Genomic DNA, 17774 nt, shown 5'->3' on the forward strand with positions numbered 1-17774 from the left:
ATATCAAAAGTATATTGAGAAACATGTTCAAAAAAAATTATGTTCCATCAAAGTAAACAAACTAATGACTTGGTTTTTGATGAAGCTCCAGATCAACCTCAAACCAATTCATTGTACAGACAAGTTCATGAAGTCTCCTCCATCATGCTATCTAGACGAAACAGATGGTGAGTATCAGAAGGATCAGGACATACTATTTACTAATATTATATGTAATGGAGCATCTGTGGAACTGGATGAAGATTCTCCTAGAATTATGCCTGAGTTCTCTATGTTCTTGAAGCTCTTTTTCGAAGAGGATCATCTATGCAATCAAGTCCACCAGCACATGAAGATAGCAGGCCTGATGACAGTTTTGCAGTGGATAAAACTCACAATGTGCAACTAGAAGATGAAATATGTATTAGTTCATCGTATGATCAGCAAGTACAATTAAATGAGAGTGATTCTGAAAATTCTCCGTCATATCCGATCAGATTTTTGATAAAAGAGAAGTAATAGTTCCTGAATATAAGCAATATTCAAAGTCTTCTTATGATGGTTTTTTATAAACAATATGGCAGTGTTGGGACAGATCTTATATTGGGAGTGATGAAACTGGAGTAGATTTGCGTCAAGTAATACTATCTCTCAAGTGTCAATTGAAAATTGTGTATACAACTATGAAAATGCAAGAACATATATTGATATAAACTTCTATGTTAGTATATTGATATATACTAATGGAAACATCTAGGCAGTAACGAATATTCAATGTTTCTTCCGTATATGGGCTTGTTGAGATGATGCCATGTCCAGTGTTACAAGAACAAACTTCTGATATGGATAAAGTTACGATCAAGAAGATTATCGAAAGTGGTATGCAGTATGCAGAGGAGAATACATCATCACGCGGTTTGGTGGAAGCCACGAGGCCAAGTGCCATTGCAGATGAGGTTGTTTCTATCTAGAACGCAACGTAAGAAGAGTTGAGTACATTCCGCAAATGATATCGAAGGCAGCCAATGTCAATAGAAGATCACAAACGGCAGATGTCTGATCAATACACCCAGACAAAAGTTTGTATTGCTTGGTGAAGACATTGGAACCAAATGTAATATGTATCTTCTTGATGTCTATGTGTGTTGGAGACAAAAGAAGACAAGCATGATGCAAAGTCTAAAGATGCCATCGGGACATTAAGTATTTATGGGAACTGCTCATGCTTGAGGTCTTCAAAGTTCAAGAATCCAACTTGCTAGGTTATTGAAGTATTCAGGTGAATATAATATTGAAGGCCCAATGAAGAGCAAATATCGCATACCACAACTGGACTTGGTGTCTGCACATTCAAAGGATGAAAAAAGGAGCGTGATTCCCTGCAATACACCCAAGCGCAGCAACATAAAGATCCAACTGGATGTTAATATCGAATTTCTGAATTTGGCATGAAGAAAACGAATTCAGAGTATTGTCTAGAGGCAGCAGTTTTGGAACAGTTTCGGTCACCCAATATACTCAACTGGCTCCTTGCGTAATCCCGCAGAGTTAATATTTTAAAACAATTACAAAATTTAAATAACTTGTGCGGTTATAGTTATTAAATTGGGATTAGGTATATAGAAGACGTGCGATGGTTGAGGACATACCTCTCTATCTTCTATAAATATGAGATGTAAAAAACAAAAATATACAATTTCACACAATATATACACTTCTAGAAATTTCTCTGCATACAAAAACTATGCATGCACATTTGATATATTATGTGCTTCTATTGGCAAAAATTGAATGATTGAACAAAGCTCGTGGATTTGGATTACAGGATAAAGTTTTATGCGATTCTGGGATAAATTTGTTATAGATGGATCATCCATAAGGAGTGTCTTTATTGCAAATTTATTTCCGGCATAATCAGCAAGCATAATTATTTATTTTAATTTTTAGAGTTGAAATATTATTATGTTGTGTCCTTTATAATTATTTTTAAATTCTATAAATAATTTATATGACAGATAAGTGGATAGGGTCAATTATAGCATTTTAAACTTGATTATCGCAAATATTGTGAAATATTTAATTGTTTTTAAATCTGTGTCTGGTTTGTCTCCTAACCATACGAGTTAAAGCGGATTCTAGACTAGTTTAAAATTGCATCTATATATTTGATCAGTCATGTCTTGATTACTAAATTGTTTATGGTTAAAGTGCATAGAACTTTATAATGTTGTACATAATAACTTATAATATTGACTCTGTTTGCCCTTTAAATTCTGCCACTGGTCTTTATATTATTCATGATTCATAATCCATATGCTAGCAATTATTTCACATCTTTTCTTTGAAGAATTAGTATATTCATTTGTTGCAATAATCCATAATTATTCTTATTTTTCATATAATCATTTACTATTCTTAATTCATTATTTGCAAGTTTGAAAGTTTTCTATAATCCTTGCCATTTGGGAAACTTTCATTGTATTCATATTCAAATTGCTCTGGTATAATTATCTTGAACTTAAGTGATTTGTTCAGGATTAGGTATACCCGCCTTGGCTTTGTAGAGAAAGAAGTGCAGCAGACTTGAATTGAATTGATCGGTCTTGTCAAGTTGGCCATAACCAGTTGGATTCCCAACATCGAGTTGGCAAGACTCGTAGGATTACAATCTACAGCCTTGCAAACCAACAAGTTGTTCTAAGTGTTTGTCTCTATCTCTAGGGAAGAGCTACTCCATTATCCAACATTAGGTTGGATGTTTTGTGATGATTGTTTTGTTGCTTTTGGGAGGGTTAGTGGTAGAGTTGGTGGTAAATTTGTCTTTTTTTTGCAAATCTTTTTGAAGAAGCGGGCACCCTTCTCTATTCTTTTCTGAATGGATTTTGGCTTCTTGCTCAGTAAGATTTTGCAGATCTGAGAGGATCTTAGCAGAAGCATAATGTTTTCAAGAATTTCTAACCAAAAGATCATACTTAGACAATGACCATTGAGGAAGGGTATTAGAATATTACATAGTTACCCTAATTCATTGTTTTGCCCTCCTGACCAAGCCAAAGTTCAAACTAGTACCTAGTTTGGGTATAGTTCGAACTCTAGTTTGAACAAAATTTGCTTTTTCCCCTACAAGTTCGAATTGGTCCCATCAGCAATCAAATTTGGGCAAATTGGGGTGAAATAAATCAAACCACCTGGGAATTGTGTCAAACTGGGTCCTTTGGACAGCGAAAAAGTATAACTTTATGACAAATTTTATAATTTTTTGAGTTCCTTGACCCTAAAAAGTGAATGTGAAAGGCTTATGTTGGCTTCTAACACTCATTTGTAGTGTGCAAATAGGTTATTTTTTCTTGAGAAAGAACAACTAGATGGTTAAGCAAGAGTTTGTCTGTGCAAGGAGGAGTTGGAAGATTGGTTTGTGAGCTGTCTTGAAGAGCTTGTGCCTCATTCCTACACCTTTGCAAGCTTACAATGGCATCACAAAGTAAGCCCTTGTTCCATTTTCTTTTTGTTTTGTTTACGCTTTATTTTTTCATTTAGCTTTCATTACCAATAAGATCTAGTAATTGTTTTCTCTAAAATTTCATTCTCAATATGTAAACAATATCTTGCCATAGGAAAAGGAACATCAATGGGATCTACCTCTTTCTTAGTAGGCAATGCTAATACCCAACAAAGAATAGAACCCCATTTTGATTCTCCTTTGTGAAAGTATGTTGATATTATACGTCCTCTTCTAAGAGGTGGTGTTTTCCATTGGAAATATTGAGGTTGTGATGTAGAAAGGAATAGTTAATTTTACTATGTGGTGGGCCATTCGTGTGGATAACCTGGAAGAAAAGTCAAGCGATATCCTCGATAAAGAAATGCACCTATGCCAAATTCATTAGTATCAAAATATATTCAAGAGCATATAGAAGTAGAAGAGAGAGAAGAACGCAAGCAAAATACTACTGATGGCAGTAGCAATAAAACTAAAAAGAGAGAAATGGGAATGAAATCCATCATAGATGTTGTGATAGAAGATCCCCACTTCTATACTACCTTAGTTGCCTCTAATTCTCAAAAAGAAGCACTCCTTACACACACAAGAAAGGGACAACTAGAAACCGCATTTCAAAATCAAAGTAGGGAAATTGCTGATATTGGTGCGGCAAGATGCTTGTATGCAAATGGGTTGTCCTATAATCTTGTTTGCTCTCCATATTTCAAGAGGATGTTAAAAAGTGCTAATGAAGATCCTACAGGGTATTCAAGTCCCGGTTGTAAGAGAGTACAAACCACCTTGTTGGATCAAGACGTCAAGTTGATTAATGAGCAATTGAAGCCCATAAAGGATTCATGGATTGAGAAAAGGGTAAAAATTGTTTCATCCGAGTGGAAAGATGCTAGAAATCATCCATTGATCAATGTTTTGTGGGTGTCCCCTAAAGGGGCCATGTTTTTGAAATTAGTGGATTGTGAGAGGCAAGTAAAAGATGGGAAATTTATTGTTAATATTCTCATCTCTACCATTGAAGAAGTGGGTGCTAGAAATGTTGTCCAAGTTGTAATGGACAACGCAAAGAATTGTAGAGGTGTTGGTGTGTTGGTTGAAGAGAGGTACCATCATATTTTTTGGACACCTTGTGTGGTTCATTCACTCAATCTTATGCTGCAAAAGAATGGGAAGAGTATTGAGTGGATCAAGGAGGTGTACGTAGAAGCTGAGGACATCCAGATGTGCATCACAAACCGCCACATGACTCGAGGAATATTCAAAATATCTCACATTTGGAGTAGTTGAAGGTACGTGAATTGAACTCAAGTTAGTAATTTTATTGTATTTTAAATAGTATCTTACAATGTCTAATGTTTTGATTGTGTAATGTATATTCTTTTTTGAAGTATGTATCTAAAAGTTGTATTTTTTTGCTCTATTTTATGATATAGGTTGCTGAGACACGTTTTGCATCAAATGTAATCATCTCAAGACAACTTGTGGACGTGAAAGAGGCACTTTCCAATATGGTAATCAACAACAATTGGACTATATGGAGGTGAAGCAACAGTGAGAGAGCATCCAAAATAAAGCTGACTTATGGTGGGAACATGTGGAATATCTCATTAAGCTCACCAAGCCCATTATGATCATGCTTAGGTACGCTGACATGGATAGGCCTTGCCTTGGAGAGCTCTATGATGGCATAGACAACCAAATTGTAAATAAAAAAGAGCAAGATCTTCAAGAGACTTTCTTCAAGCAATTGCTATAGAACAAAGGAACAAAATGACCACTCCTCCACATTTGTTTTCCCATGCATTGACACCCAAATACTATAGGAAACCCAACATACTAATCTACTAGGAAGGCTACCACCCTATAAAGATTTAGAAGTGTCTAATGGATACAAGGCAGCATTTGAAAGACTCCTTTCCTGATGATGATATGCGAGATTTGACTACGAACGAATTCATATAGTTTGTGGATGTAAAAAAAACTAAGTAATAACGCTCTTCGTCATTAGTTTAGGAAGGATGCTCATAGCTGATGGTACCTCCATGGCCTAAGATTTCAAACATTACAGCCCCTTGCAATCCAAGTGATATCACAAGTTTAAATTTAAATAAATTACAATTAGTTTACTTTGTCTTCATAAATTGCTATAAATTCTAAGATTCAAGATACATAATTTAAATTTAAATTTAATCGTTTACTTGGTCATGTCTTCATAGGTTGTTAATTCGTCTACTTCAAAAGAAATTGGAGTACATATTCTTTCATCCACTCAGTGAAGCACTATATGTTGCAATCAAAAAGAGTGGAGAACTTAGTATTTGTGCATTACAACTTGCATTTCCTCTCATGCAAGAAAGAATACAAAGAAGGGGAGATGAAGAGGTGGTTTGTAAATGCAAAGTTGGTGGACTAGATGCTTCTACTTCTCAACTTTCAATTGAAGATTTTGAAGATTTTGATGCCAATACTATTATTGTTGCTGTTGATCCCATTTTCCTTAGCTATATTGTTGAGTCAACTAATGCCAAAGAACTAGGAGGAGAAGAAGATGATGATGATGATGAAGAAGATGAAGAAGATGAATATGAATAAAAAAATCCATTAGTTGAACTTGAAACAATGATACTTGAACTTGTTGTTATGAATCGTGATTTAATTCTAATGTTTTGAATCTTTGATGTTGAACCTGAAATATTTGATGGTATGATCATAATTCATGATGCTATGATTACAAATTTAAAGTTTATGCCAATGGTGTTTTTGTTGTTTAAATGGTTAAATCATATGATTTTATGATACTACGTGACATTCTAATTTTAACTTATGCTTCTAGGCTTCATAAATATGTGTGTGTTTGTGTGTGCATGTATAATTTTTTATAATTTTTACATGTTTTTGTAAGAACAAACCCAAACCCCTTTCCAAAATTTTGCTATACCGGCAAACTGGTTCTTCGAATCGAACTTGAACGGGTAACTAAGGAATATTATAATGTTTCTTTTATGGTCATCTTAGTCTTTAGTTTATTAGGTAGTTTCTATTTTTGTCTTCAATTCACAATTGTTTTTTTTTTTTTTGAAACATCATCTTTGTAAATCTATATAAAGAGCTTTTATCTCCTGTGGTTAATACAACTACAACAACATCGACTTACCATAACTATTGTTACATGATTTATGATCTTCTTGTTCATGTTTAAAGTTTTCTTTCTCAGATATACATTTAAATATTTAGCCTATTTTATTATTATATACAATTGCAAGTCTAAATCTGAAAACAATACATTACATCTGCAATCTTTATCACTGCTCTTGTTTTGAAAACTCATTGCCAAGACTCATTTTTTCAGTTTATACAAAATATTAAATTATATCAAAAATAGTTGACATACCCAAGTACCCAGGTACCCCTGTTCCCATGCAACCTTGGTATTTTGATTGCTAAAGAACAATTAATAACTAAAAGACTAAAAGTCAATCTTCCCAATATTTTTATTTGTATAAAGGAAAGTAAAGAGTATTCTGCATGAAGTGAGTCTAGATGTATATCTTGGTTTTCAGTTAAGAATTACATGAGTGTATTGTTTTCCACAGCCAGAGGTTGGCTACATACGGGTAGGATAGGATATGATATCACTGTCTATCCTAGAATTATTTAATCTATTAAAGAAGGAAGAACTCTGTAACTCTCTGGACTTTGAAAAGAAATGTGATTCAAATTGGATGACAGCGTGAAAAGTTTAAGTACATCATTAAATGTCTGAGCACCACATTGAAACTGGTACATGTAACATTGGTGCATTTACAACTAATTACATGACTTACTGTTTTATTTTTGCCGTTATTTCTTTGGTGCTGTTACTTTGAGAAAAAAGAATAAAAAACTAAATTAGGTATAGAAACAAATTTACCTTTTTGAATTGAGAATCATTATTAGGTCACATGTCTTCCTGTTTGTCAGCAACGAAGTGGCCCGTGAAAGATCAGATAACATGGTACAAAGAGAATCATGACCATATTGTTGCAGAGCTGAAGGCGCTACTGCTTGAACTTGGTGTTGTAAAGATGATGTATCTTCGCTGTCCATCTCCATTATTTTTATTTTCAAAAATGCTTTCAACTAAAGACAACAATCCACAAAAAACCAAAATCATTAAAGAAGCTCTTTCATACAAACATAGACAGCCCTAAGCTAATAGAATTGAAACTGCATTATCAACTCATGAATTAAATAGCCAAAATCATCTATGGACTAAAATATATATGCAGGAATTTTATAAGAAAAAATCAAGTATTAAAGATACTGCATTATTTTAGTGAAGGTAGAACTTAAACCAATGACACTCCATCCTAAAGGGCATGATAGAAACAACTTGTCAAGTCAAATGAGCATGGTAACAAATTTGGGATAGGATACAAGATGAAAAAATATCTTTGAAGCTGTATGTTATATTGTATAGAGGTCAATTGTTAGTAAATACCTATCAGTAAACAGTTAGCCTATGGGTAGGAAAATTCAATCTCTTAAATTAAAATACGCCATTATTTCATAATAGAGCAAGTATGAGTTGGGTGACTGAAATCATCAAATTGTTAGTAAATACCTATCAGTAAGCAGTCAGCCTATGGGTAGGAAAATTCAATCTCTTAAATTAAAATACGCCATATTTCATAATAGAGCAAGTATGAGTTGGGTGACTGAAATCATCAAAAAAATGAAGGCGTGTCTTATTTGAAAAAAACAACAATTACTCAGTGGCAAAGATCAATGTAATGCCTAGCTATCTATTGCATTTGGCTATCAAATATCGAAGTTATTGATAGTCACAATTGTCTGCAACTGTGCTCTGTATACTTTCTAAGCATTTTTAAAATCATACTGCATTCCATGGCTGAACTTATTGATGTCAAATATTTCCATTACAAAACAACCCTTATCTATCTAGTCTTTTGTCAAAGAAAACAAGCATGACAGAAACTTCTTTTTGCAATAAGTAATGTCCAAAATACTCCTTAAACTTAAATCCCAAGCATCCTACAACCCCTTATTTTGCCGATAAAGAAAGAATAGAAATAACCTGCAAGGCCATCCACACTATTTCAAATGGATTTGACCCCAAAATGATTAAAGGCATAGCATCACCAATTATTTCACAAAGATTAAATTGGCCCATTATTATCTAAATGTGTTTGACTGTCTTTGGCAACTAGAATTCATAGGAAGGAATTTCATATGGTACATCAATTCCACGTCTCTCTAAAATCATTTTCCAGTAGTGAAGGTGTCTTCACCCCTTATGTTGGGTATTTGAATGCCCCCACGATTCCTTTATATTGGGCAAATATTGCAGGCCACGAAATTAGTACGTTTCATCCCACCTACTTTGACTCAAAGAAAGCTAATGACCACCTTATCCAATGCCTTATAAGTCAAATATGACCATAAAAGGAAGCAATACACTGTAAAAGGGAACATGCATTGCTTCTTGTATAATAGTAACAATTGTAACCTTCTTGAAAAGACAGAGATCAAGGCTTCTCCAAAACAGAATCTTCTTCACAAATCTAGTCATTATCTCCTTAATTTAAGTCCTAGCAATTTCACATCAAAGACTCATGCATTTTTAGGAAGGACACGCAACTTTATAGGAAGGACTCTTGGCACCTGCTGAAAACACCAAAACAGACTTAAAACCTTTTTTTTTGTTTTTTCTTCGCCAACTTTTCTGCAGAGTCCCAAGTCCAAGTCCTATTTTGGGCTACAGAGTCAGCATTCAAGTCCTAGTATTCAGACTTTGAATCTAAGAACAGATTATTACTTATCGGACAGCAATAAAAGAATGTATTATGTTGTTTCTATAACTCTTGCTAACCTGAATAAACCTGCTAAAACTGTTACCGAAGCTGAGTTCATTTGTATAATAAAATGGGCTGATGGTACCCTTCTTCTCAACCTCAAGGCTGAGTATCTTTACAAATCCCTCACAAAACCCCAAAGTATTCTAGATCGCACCAATAAGAAAAGGAAGAAAACTCTTGAGGCTTGCTGGTATTAGCAAGCAATACAACTGTTAACTGTCTTTTTTGCGGTAATATTGAATGCTGTTTCCATATTTTCTTCCAGTGCCAATATGTTACTGTGATCTAATCTCTTTTTATGGGTAATATAAGATGATGGAATATTACTATTGCGGCTTGCCAGTCGAGGTTCTAATGGGTTTTGATACCTGGGTTGAGTAAGAAACATAATGACTTTTGGCTTATTTTTTCTACTAATATTCTTTAATTTGCATGGAAGAAAAGAAATGAGCACATGTATCAAGGTAAAGAGAGGGACCTTAGTCTACATGTTAGACTCATTATTCTCTTGATTGTGGAACAGGTCGATTTCACAATGAAGCTCCCAGCCAACAGGAAGGAAAAACACAATTTACCAAGATGATATAATAGAAGCTAATTTCAGGCCTCAGGATCTCAGAAAGATAGACCCAAAGTTTACTGATGAATACCTTGACTTCCAGAATATGTTTTGTATGGAGCATCAATATCAACTAAGAAGGGATAAAGAAGTAAGAGATTTAGAGTTCCTTCATCAGAACTTTGACAATTTCAGCTGGAGATCATCTCCCCGCCTCTTGGACAAACATTCAACTCCTCTCAGATATGCAGAACCTAGCCAAGGAAGAAGACAAAGGTAAGAGTAAAGAGAAGGTCAACGGTGAGGAAGATGGAGGCCAAGAAGAGGAATACAAGGATAAGAACCAGGCTGGAAGTGAAGATGATTAGACTGCTATATCATATTGGATAGTACTTATTAACAGTATAGTCTATATTATTACAAACTTTGATCTGATATTATGTATTTAGATGAAAATGTTTATAATTTTGGCTTATTAGTGACGGCCTGGTATTGGCATATTATAACTGATCAGCTTGGTCACTAGTCATATAACCAGACTGTAATCAATATACAGTTTTTTTTAAATGTTGACACTAAGCATAATTTCTTTTAGGTGACTCGCTGACACTAACCATACTTCCCCTTAGGGGATCATTCTAGATAACTATATAAAAATAAGCTTTAACCCTTTCTTTATTCTTGAATATAAGCACAAAATTTGAAATAGTTTGACTAAAAAATCATACAGTTAAATCCTGATTGTTAAGTATATAACCTAATAATCTCCAGGTCTAAATGTGCAGGCCACACTTGATCTTCTAAACCTAAATATCTACGTATGGCTTTATGTATATGCTCCTATCTTCCTCTGCTGAGGCTGCGACTTTCCATAAAGTTATTTGATATTAAACATAAATCTAACACAATGTGTTAGTCATTAATTAATGTTGAATTAATTTCCAAATCACCGGTTTAATGATAAGTCATATAAGCCGACTTAGAAAAGAGACATGCCCTTTGAGGGTCACGTCTTTTAGTCAAGATATTTAGAGGGATAGTATTGCAGTTTTGAAGGACACACAACTACAATTCAGTCTGCTTCTTGAAGCAATATCATCCTATCGATTTATTGCAGAAATTATATAACATTCAAATCAGAAGCAAAGGTGACAACTCCTTCAATACTCAGATTAATAAGAAGATCATTCTCAACAACCAAGGACAGAATTAAAGTCAGATTGAAAGGATACAGAATTTGCAGAAACTTTACATTGTATCAGAGCTCTGGTAGTCGAACCTAGGCCCTGCAAAATTCAGTTATCAGACTTCATATATATCTAGCAACTATCTCCTATCTTCAAATGGCATACACAATTAGACCCGAGGACAAGTTTGATGGGAAAGAAAACGTTGAGGCTTGGAAATTCAAAATCATGATGAATCTTGAAGAGAATGATGTAAGACAATTTGTTGATAAAGCATCCAAACAACTACCAGTTCAACCTTATAAATCCATCTAAAGCAAAGGAAATAGGAAAGCAATTAAAATCATATTAGATAGAGTAAAAAATGATATCGTACCCATGCTTACAAAACATCAAACAGCATTTGATATGATGAATGCATTACGAAATGCATATGAGGTCAACAATGCAACTAGGGTTCTAGCACTGAAAAGGCAACTAAATCACATTCAGATAAAGAAAGGAGAATCAATGAATTCTTACTTCCTAAGAGTTGTCAGCATTAGAGATGAACTGTCAAGTATAGGAACCATTATAAGTGATATAGAATTAACATTAATGGCCATAGATGGATTACCAGATTCATGGGAGACTTTTGCACAAGGAATAAGTGTCAGAGATAATCTTCCTGACTTCAACAGACTTAAGAACAATTGTCTTTAAGAAGAATCTAGAAAACTAAAGAAAGGAGGGAAACTAAAAACAAAGGATGAAGAACTTCATGTTCTTAATACAAACTCCTATAAGGGCAAGACGAAGCATTTCAAAAGGAAAAAGGAAAATCAAAAGAATGGGAAACCCAAGAAAGATCTATCTAAAATAACGTGTTTCAAATGTGAAAAATTTGGACACTACAGATTAAATTGTCCTGAAAATTCTACACAACAAGCAAACTGTACAAATGTTACTAGGGAAGAAGATACCTATGATCCTAAGAATCGTGTATTGTACACCTCATTATCAAATGAAATTTCGAGTAAAGCATAGGCAATTGATAGTGGATCTTCTAGACACATAACGAGATACAAAGAAACACTAGACTCCTTATCACAGAAGGTTAAAAGGTGAAGTTACCATTGGTCATAATTTTGCACATTCCGTTGAAGTAATTGGAAATTGCACCTTGAAAATAAAATCAGGAAATACTCTTCTTCTCAAAGGTGTACTCTACGTACCAAGAATTAAAAGAAATCTAATCTCAATTACAGCGCTTGAAGATGATGGGCATAATGTTGCATTTGTGGATAGAAAAGTATTAACTTGGGCAAAGAACTCCTCAATCAAGAAAGCGAAGTTGATTGGTCAGAGAAAAAATACTTGTATGAATTGAATACAAAATCTAGTCGACCTATTCAAGCCTTAGTTAATGAAGCTGCAAACATAAATGAAATATGGCACACAAGATTAGAGCATCTAAATTTCAAAACCTTATCAACTATGGAGAAGATGGTTATTGGATTACCTAAACTAAATAAAGACCACTCAAGCATATGCAAAGGGTGCGCTTTGGGTAAGAACACTAGAAGTCCATTACATGATAGTACTAGGAAAACAAATAATATTTTGGAATTTAATTCATTCAAATTTATGTGGACCTATGTCTATTCCTTCTCTTGGAGGATTATGGCATTATATTTTGTTCATAGATGACTTCTCTAGGAAAACATGGATTTACTTCTTAAAATGCAAAGAATCAAAAGAAATCCTAAAAGGGTTTAAAGAATTCAAAACATTAACTAAAAATCTTTCAGGGCATAAAATTAAAACCCTTATAACTGATAACGGAGAGGAATATAACTCAAACTTGTTTAAAAGGTTTTGTAAAGAATCAAGGATTGAGAGGGAGTACACTATTCCTTAATCCAGAACAAAACGGGGTAACAGAAAGAAAGAAAACGACAATTATAGAAGCTGCTAGAGCTATGATTTTTGATCAAAATCTAGAATATTATCTTTGGGCAAAAGCCTCTTGTACTGCTGTATATATTCAAAACAGAAGCCCTCACTCCTACTTTAGAGATAAAACTCCTAAAGAAGTATTTACTAAGGTCAAACCCAATATAAGTCATCTTAGGATTTTTTGGTGCCCTGTATATATCCATGTTCCAAAAGAAAAGAGAATCAAGTTAGAACCCTCTGGAAGGAAATGTATTTTTGTAGGGTATAGTGAAACATCTAAGGCATATAGGATTTTCATACCTAGACAAAAAAGTATTGAACTTAGTAGGGATGTGATTTTTGAAAAAGATCTTGCATTCAAAAGAGTCTGGAGTTCTAAAAAACCTTCTCCTTTATCTAGTTCTAAAAGAAAGAGTGAATCTGGGTCCCAGAGGGAGAACTTAGAACAAATTGAAGATGAAATTCAAAATATGAATCTTGAAGGAAATCAAAATTCAAAGAAATGACCACTTTGGGTCATTAAAACAATCCAGGCAGCTCAAGACTTTGCTGCACCTTCTGAAATGGTCAGAGGAAGCAAAAGACTTACAAGATTCTCTAGTTATACAGCAAACATGAGTGATTTATCCAAAACAAAACCAACCAATCCTTCTAATGCTATTAAAAATACAGCTTGGAAAGAAGCTATGACAAAAGAATACCAATCTATTATGAAAAATGATGTTTGGGAAATTGTTCCAAGACCTAAAGGAAAATCTATTGTATCTTCCAAGTGGATATTTAGAATAAAGCATGTTGCTGACGCTAGCATTGAAAAGTATAAAGCTAGATTTGTAGCCAAAGGTTTTTCTCAAAAGGAAGGGATTGATTACGAAGAAACCTTTGCTCCTGTTGCCAAATATACCTCCGTAAGACCAATCTTAACAATTGCAACATCAAAGGGATGGAAAGTACATCAGATGGATGTAAAAACAACATTCCTAAATGGAACTATTACAAAAGTATATTTGGAGCAACCTGAAGGATTTGAAACTCATGATTGTAACGCTTTTGTTTGCAGGCTCAAGAAAGCTCTATATGGGCTTAAACAAGCTCCCAAGGCCTAGTATGAAAGAATTGATAAGTATTTCACTAGCTTAGGATTCTCCAAGAATGAAGCCAATCCAAATTTATATTATAAAAGAGATAAAGATGATATGGTAATTTTGATACTATATCTTGATGACTTACTAATAACGGGTGATGATCATCTCATAGATCAGTGCAAGAAAGATCTAACTAGAGAATTCAAGATGAAAGATTTGGGACTCCTTCATTACTTCCTAGGACTGGAAGTATGGCAGAATTCTGACGGTATCATACTTACTCAAGGGAAGTAAACATCAGACATTTTGAAGAGTTTTGGAATGCGGAATTGCAAGCCTATGTCTTCTCCAATGGAGACTAATCTACATAAACTTAACGAAGCAGCAGTAGAATCACCTTCCATAGATTCTACTCTCTGTAGACAGATGATTGAGTCCCTTGTGTACTTAGTAAATACAAGACCGAATATTTGCTATGTTGTTAATGCCTTAAGCTAGTCTATATGTGAGCCAAAGGAGATTCATCTAGTTGCAATTAAGCACATTATGAGATACTTGCAAGGCACTCTTAATTTTGAACTCAAATATGAGAAGGTTGCTTTAAATTTGCATGGATTCATTGACTCAGATTGGGGTGGAAGTGTTAAAGACAGAAAAAGTACTTCAGGATGCTGTTTCAGTTTAGGATCAGCTATGATATCTTGGATATGCAGAAAGCAGTCTTCAGTAGCTCAGAGCTCCACAGAAGCCGAATACATTGCAGTAGCGATGGCCTCTCGAGAAGCAGTATGGCTAAGGAAGTTACTTGTATGATTATTTGGGTGTTAGTTTTCCAATGAGTTGCCATGTTTAAAACTCTTTCCTTAAATTTTTGCTCATCTAGCTCTTGAAGTCTTTCCTTTGTCACCCCGCGTATTCGCCATCTCTCGAAGTGTTGTCCAAAGTCCCTAACACTCCTTGTCACTGTTTCTTCTTTTGAACCACTTTGAACCACTTTTAACTCCAGTTCAAAGCAGTTCAAAGTAGTTCAACCAAAGGTTCTTGCACTAACGATTTTTCTACAGGAAACGGCGCCAAAGCAGCGAGGTGTTCTTTTGAATTACTTTGAATCACTTTGAACCTTGGTTCAAAGTAGTTCAAAGTCGTTCAACAATAGAAGTTTCTTGGTGAAGGTGGATTATAATGTACGATGCGCCATCATTTTGCAAGGCATTGATTGTTGTGTCAGAGAGTAATAATTAAAAGGATGTTTTTATTCCCAATGTGAAAGATCATCATTATAAGGAAAAGTGGAAAATCTTTAGCCAAAAAGGGGATTGGATGTCATAATAAGGCTAATCATTATTGATACAACCGCAAAGGAGGTTATTAAATGAGAAGATTATGTCATAAGGCTTTCGAACATGTAAACCTTAATGAAGAGTGATTTGTCATAAATGCCTCATAATGAGGTTGTACATTCACACTAAGTACTTTTCCTTAAAATAAACTCAGCTTCCCCTTTTGTTTATCGTGCAAAGAATTGAAAGTTTGAAGGAGAAGCTATTAAAGAGGGAAGGAAGGGAAAATCGTTGTTTTTCGACAAATCACAAGTGAGAAACATAGAAATTCTTGTTTTTGTTCTACAATCTCTGTGTTTTCCACGAAAATCAGTTTGAAGCCTTGCTGTTTTGATTAAGGATGGAGTCTGTTTTACATTTCTTTGGCAACGTTTCAAGTCTGGAATGTAAAACGCTTGTCATAAGTGATACGAACTTAGAGGGTGTTAAGTTGGAGAATTTACAAGCAAATTTCATTGAGTATGCTGATAGATCGAATGGGTGCATGGAAGTTCTAACCAGTGGACTAATTGAAGCCACAGCTTTTCCCCCATCCCTTCTAAGTCCCAAGTTGCTACAAATGTGTATTGACCATTATGATGTTAGGAGCAAAAGTATTGTAAGCAAAAATGGTGAAGCAGTGCTCTCAATTTCAAGAGAAACTATTGCCTCCGTATTGCGTCTGCCAAAGAGCACTTTTGCCGCATTCTCCCCCATTCAATCCCTGGCTGAATATAGAGAAACTCCTAGCACATTCCGCAATACTTTTCCTAGGAAATGAACCAAAACCAATTACGATGGGGGCTCTAGGTTACCTAAAGTTGTTACCAAAGATCACCTTAAACCTCATATTCACGACCTTGTGGTGCTGTTGCATAGAGTCAAAGGTTCGGCTGATGTTTTTCTCTTTGAAGAATGGATGTACAGATATATAGAAATCATTTTGAAAGGAGAACAATGGATGGACTGGGCAGAGATTATCACTAGTTCACTAAGGACGCAACTCAAGCATGCCAAAGAATCTAGGGAAAATTTCTATATGGCTTCCTACTTGACTTATTGCATTGCCTACATTTGTGACCTTACCCCTCTTCCCCACGGAGTTTGGAATGAAGAAATGACGGTGTACCAGTACTGCCCTCTGCTGCAAAAAGATAAAGTGCTGGAGAATTTTAGGAAGGTTCATGATGTGTTAATCGAAAATGTGCATACAGCCTTGAACAAAGCACCAATGCCTAGGTTGTCTTCCGAAGCTCAAAGGTTGATTCAACAATACGGAAGTTATTTCATACAGTTTCCCAAGTTCACTTACTTGAGAATAGATGGATTTGAAGAGGAACCTGTAAAACTTCCACGATATGCTTTGGATTGCTTTGGTTTGGCTGAGATCTGCAGGCAACTATTCTCTGCCACTAAGGATAATTTACCACAGGAGGATTGGGAGACAGCCTTCCCGATTAAGTTGGGTTCTCTGGTCTATAACAGTATGATTAATGCTTATGTTATTGGAAGCAATTTGCTTGGATTTAATTTTGGTTCATATCATAGCAGAAGAAATTTTTATAGTAAAGGATATGTAGTTCAGATTCTTGGTCTTGTAGGTCACCCATCAGCAACTCCACAGTTAGAAGATCTATGGCAAGATTGTAAAGATGAGGAAGTTTTGAGAAGAGACCATTCAAGGTTAACATTACAGCAAATCAATTCCCTAAAGTTGAAGTTCAAAATAGAGGGGGTGATTGAAGATGGCTCAGATATGGTTGAACCAGGCTGGGAAGAATCCAATGAATCAAAGTCACTAATAGTAGATTGGAATCAGGATGAGGAAGAAGATATAAATCTAAGAGCTAGATTTATATTTACTTACACAGACGATTGGCTAAAGAAGCAGAACAAGAAAGTTGTCAATGAACCATCTTCAAGGGTAGTTTCTTTTTCTGAACCATCATCATCTGACATCCAACTTTCGTCTCCTGTTGTAGGTAGTGAGTTGGCTCAAGGTAAACAGAAAAGGACGCCCATCCATATACAATACAAACCAGGTCTCAAGCTAAATCTAAGGCCCTTAACCAACAAAAGGTTCAAAAAGAAAAGATGTCAACTCAAGGGCAGGATTCAAATGATGGTCTCAATTTTTCGGATGGTGCTGATGGTGATGTGCAGTTCATCGAGGCCTCTAAGGTGGATCAGCCAAGGTTCATGACTCCCACTAGAGATGCTCAAGCAATCTCTGTAAGTCCTGCTATCCCTTCCTGGTTATCCAATACGATCAGCAAGAAAAGAAACCTGTAGCCGGTTTCAACACCGGTGAAGGACATTGTAACCAAATATGTTGCTCAGGGTTCAAAGGTTA

The 17774-nt window shown here is 35.0% G+C and overlaps 1 protein-coding gene across 1 annotated transcript in view; it reads right to left on the minus strand.

The window, feature by feature from the left end:
• LOC149562179 (CDK5RAP3 protein homolog) overlaps positions 1-17774 on the minus strand; it is a 115532-nt gene that overhangs the window by 12077 nt on the left and 85681 nt on the right. Inside the window, exon 8 of the mRNA XM_089825726.1 lies at positions 7386-7594. Within this exon, the coding sequence (XP_089681852.1) occupies positions 7386-7594 (209 nt within the window). The remainder of the gene's footprint in view (positions 1-7385; positions 7595-17774) is intronic.

The sequence above is a fragment of the Cupressus sempervirens genome, chromosome 4, assembly GCF_028749045.1.
Source record: "Cupressus sempervirens isolate cs-2001-9-10 chromosome 4, ASM2874904v1, whole genome shotgun sequence".
NCBI lineage: Eukaryota > Viridiplantae > Streptophyta > Pinopsida > Cupressales > Cupressaceae > Cupressus > Cupressus sempervirens.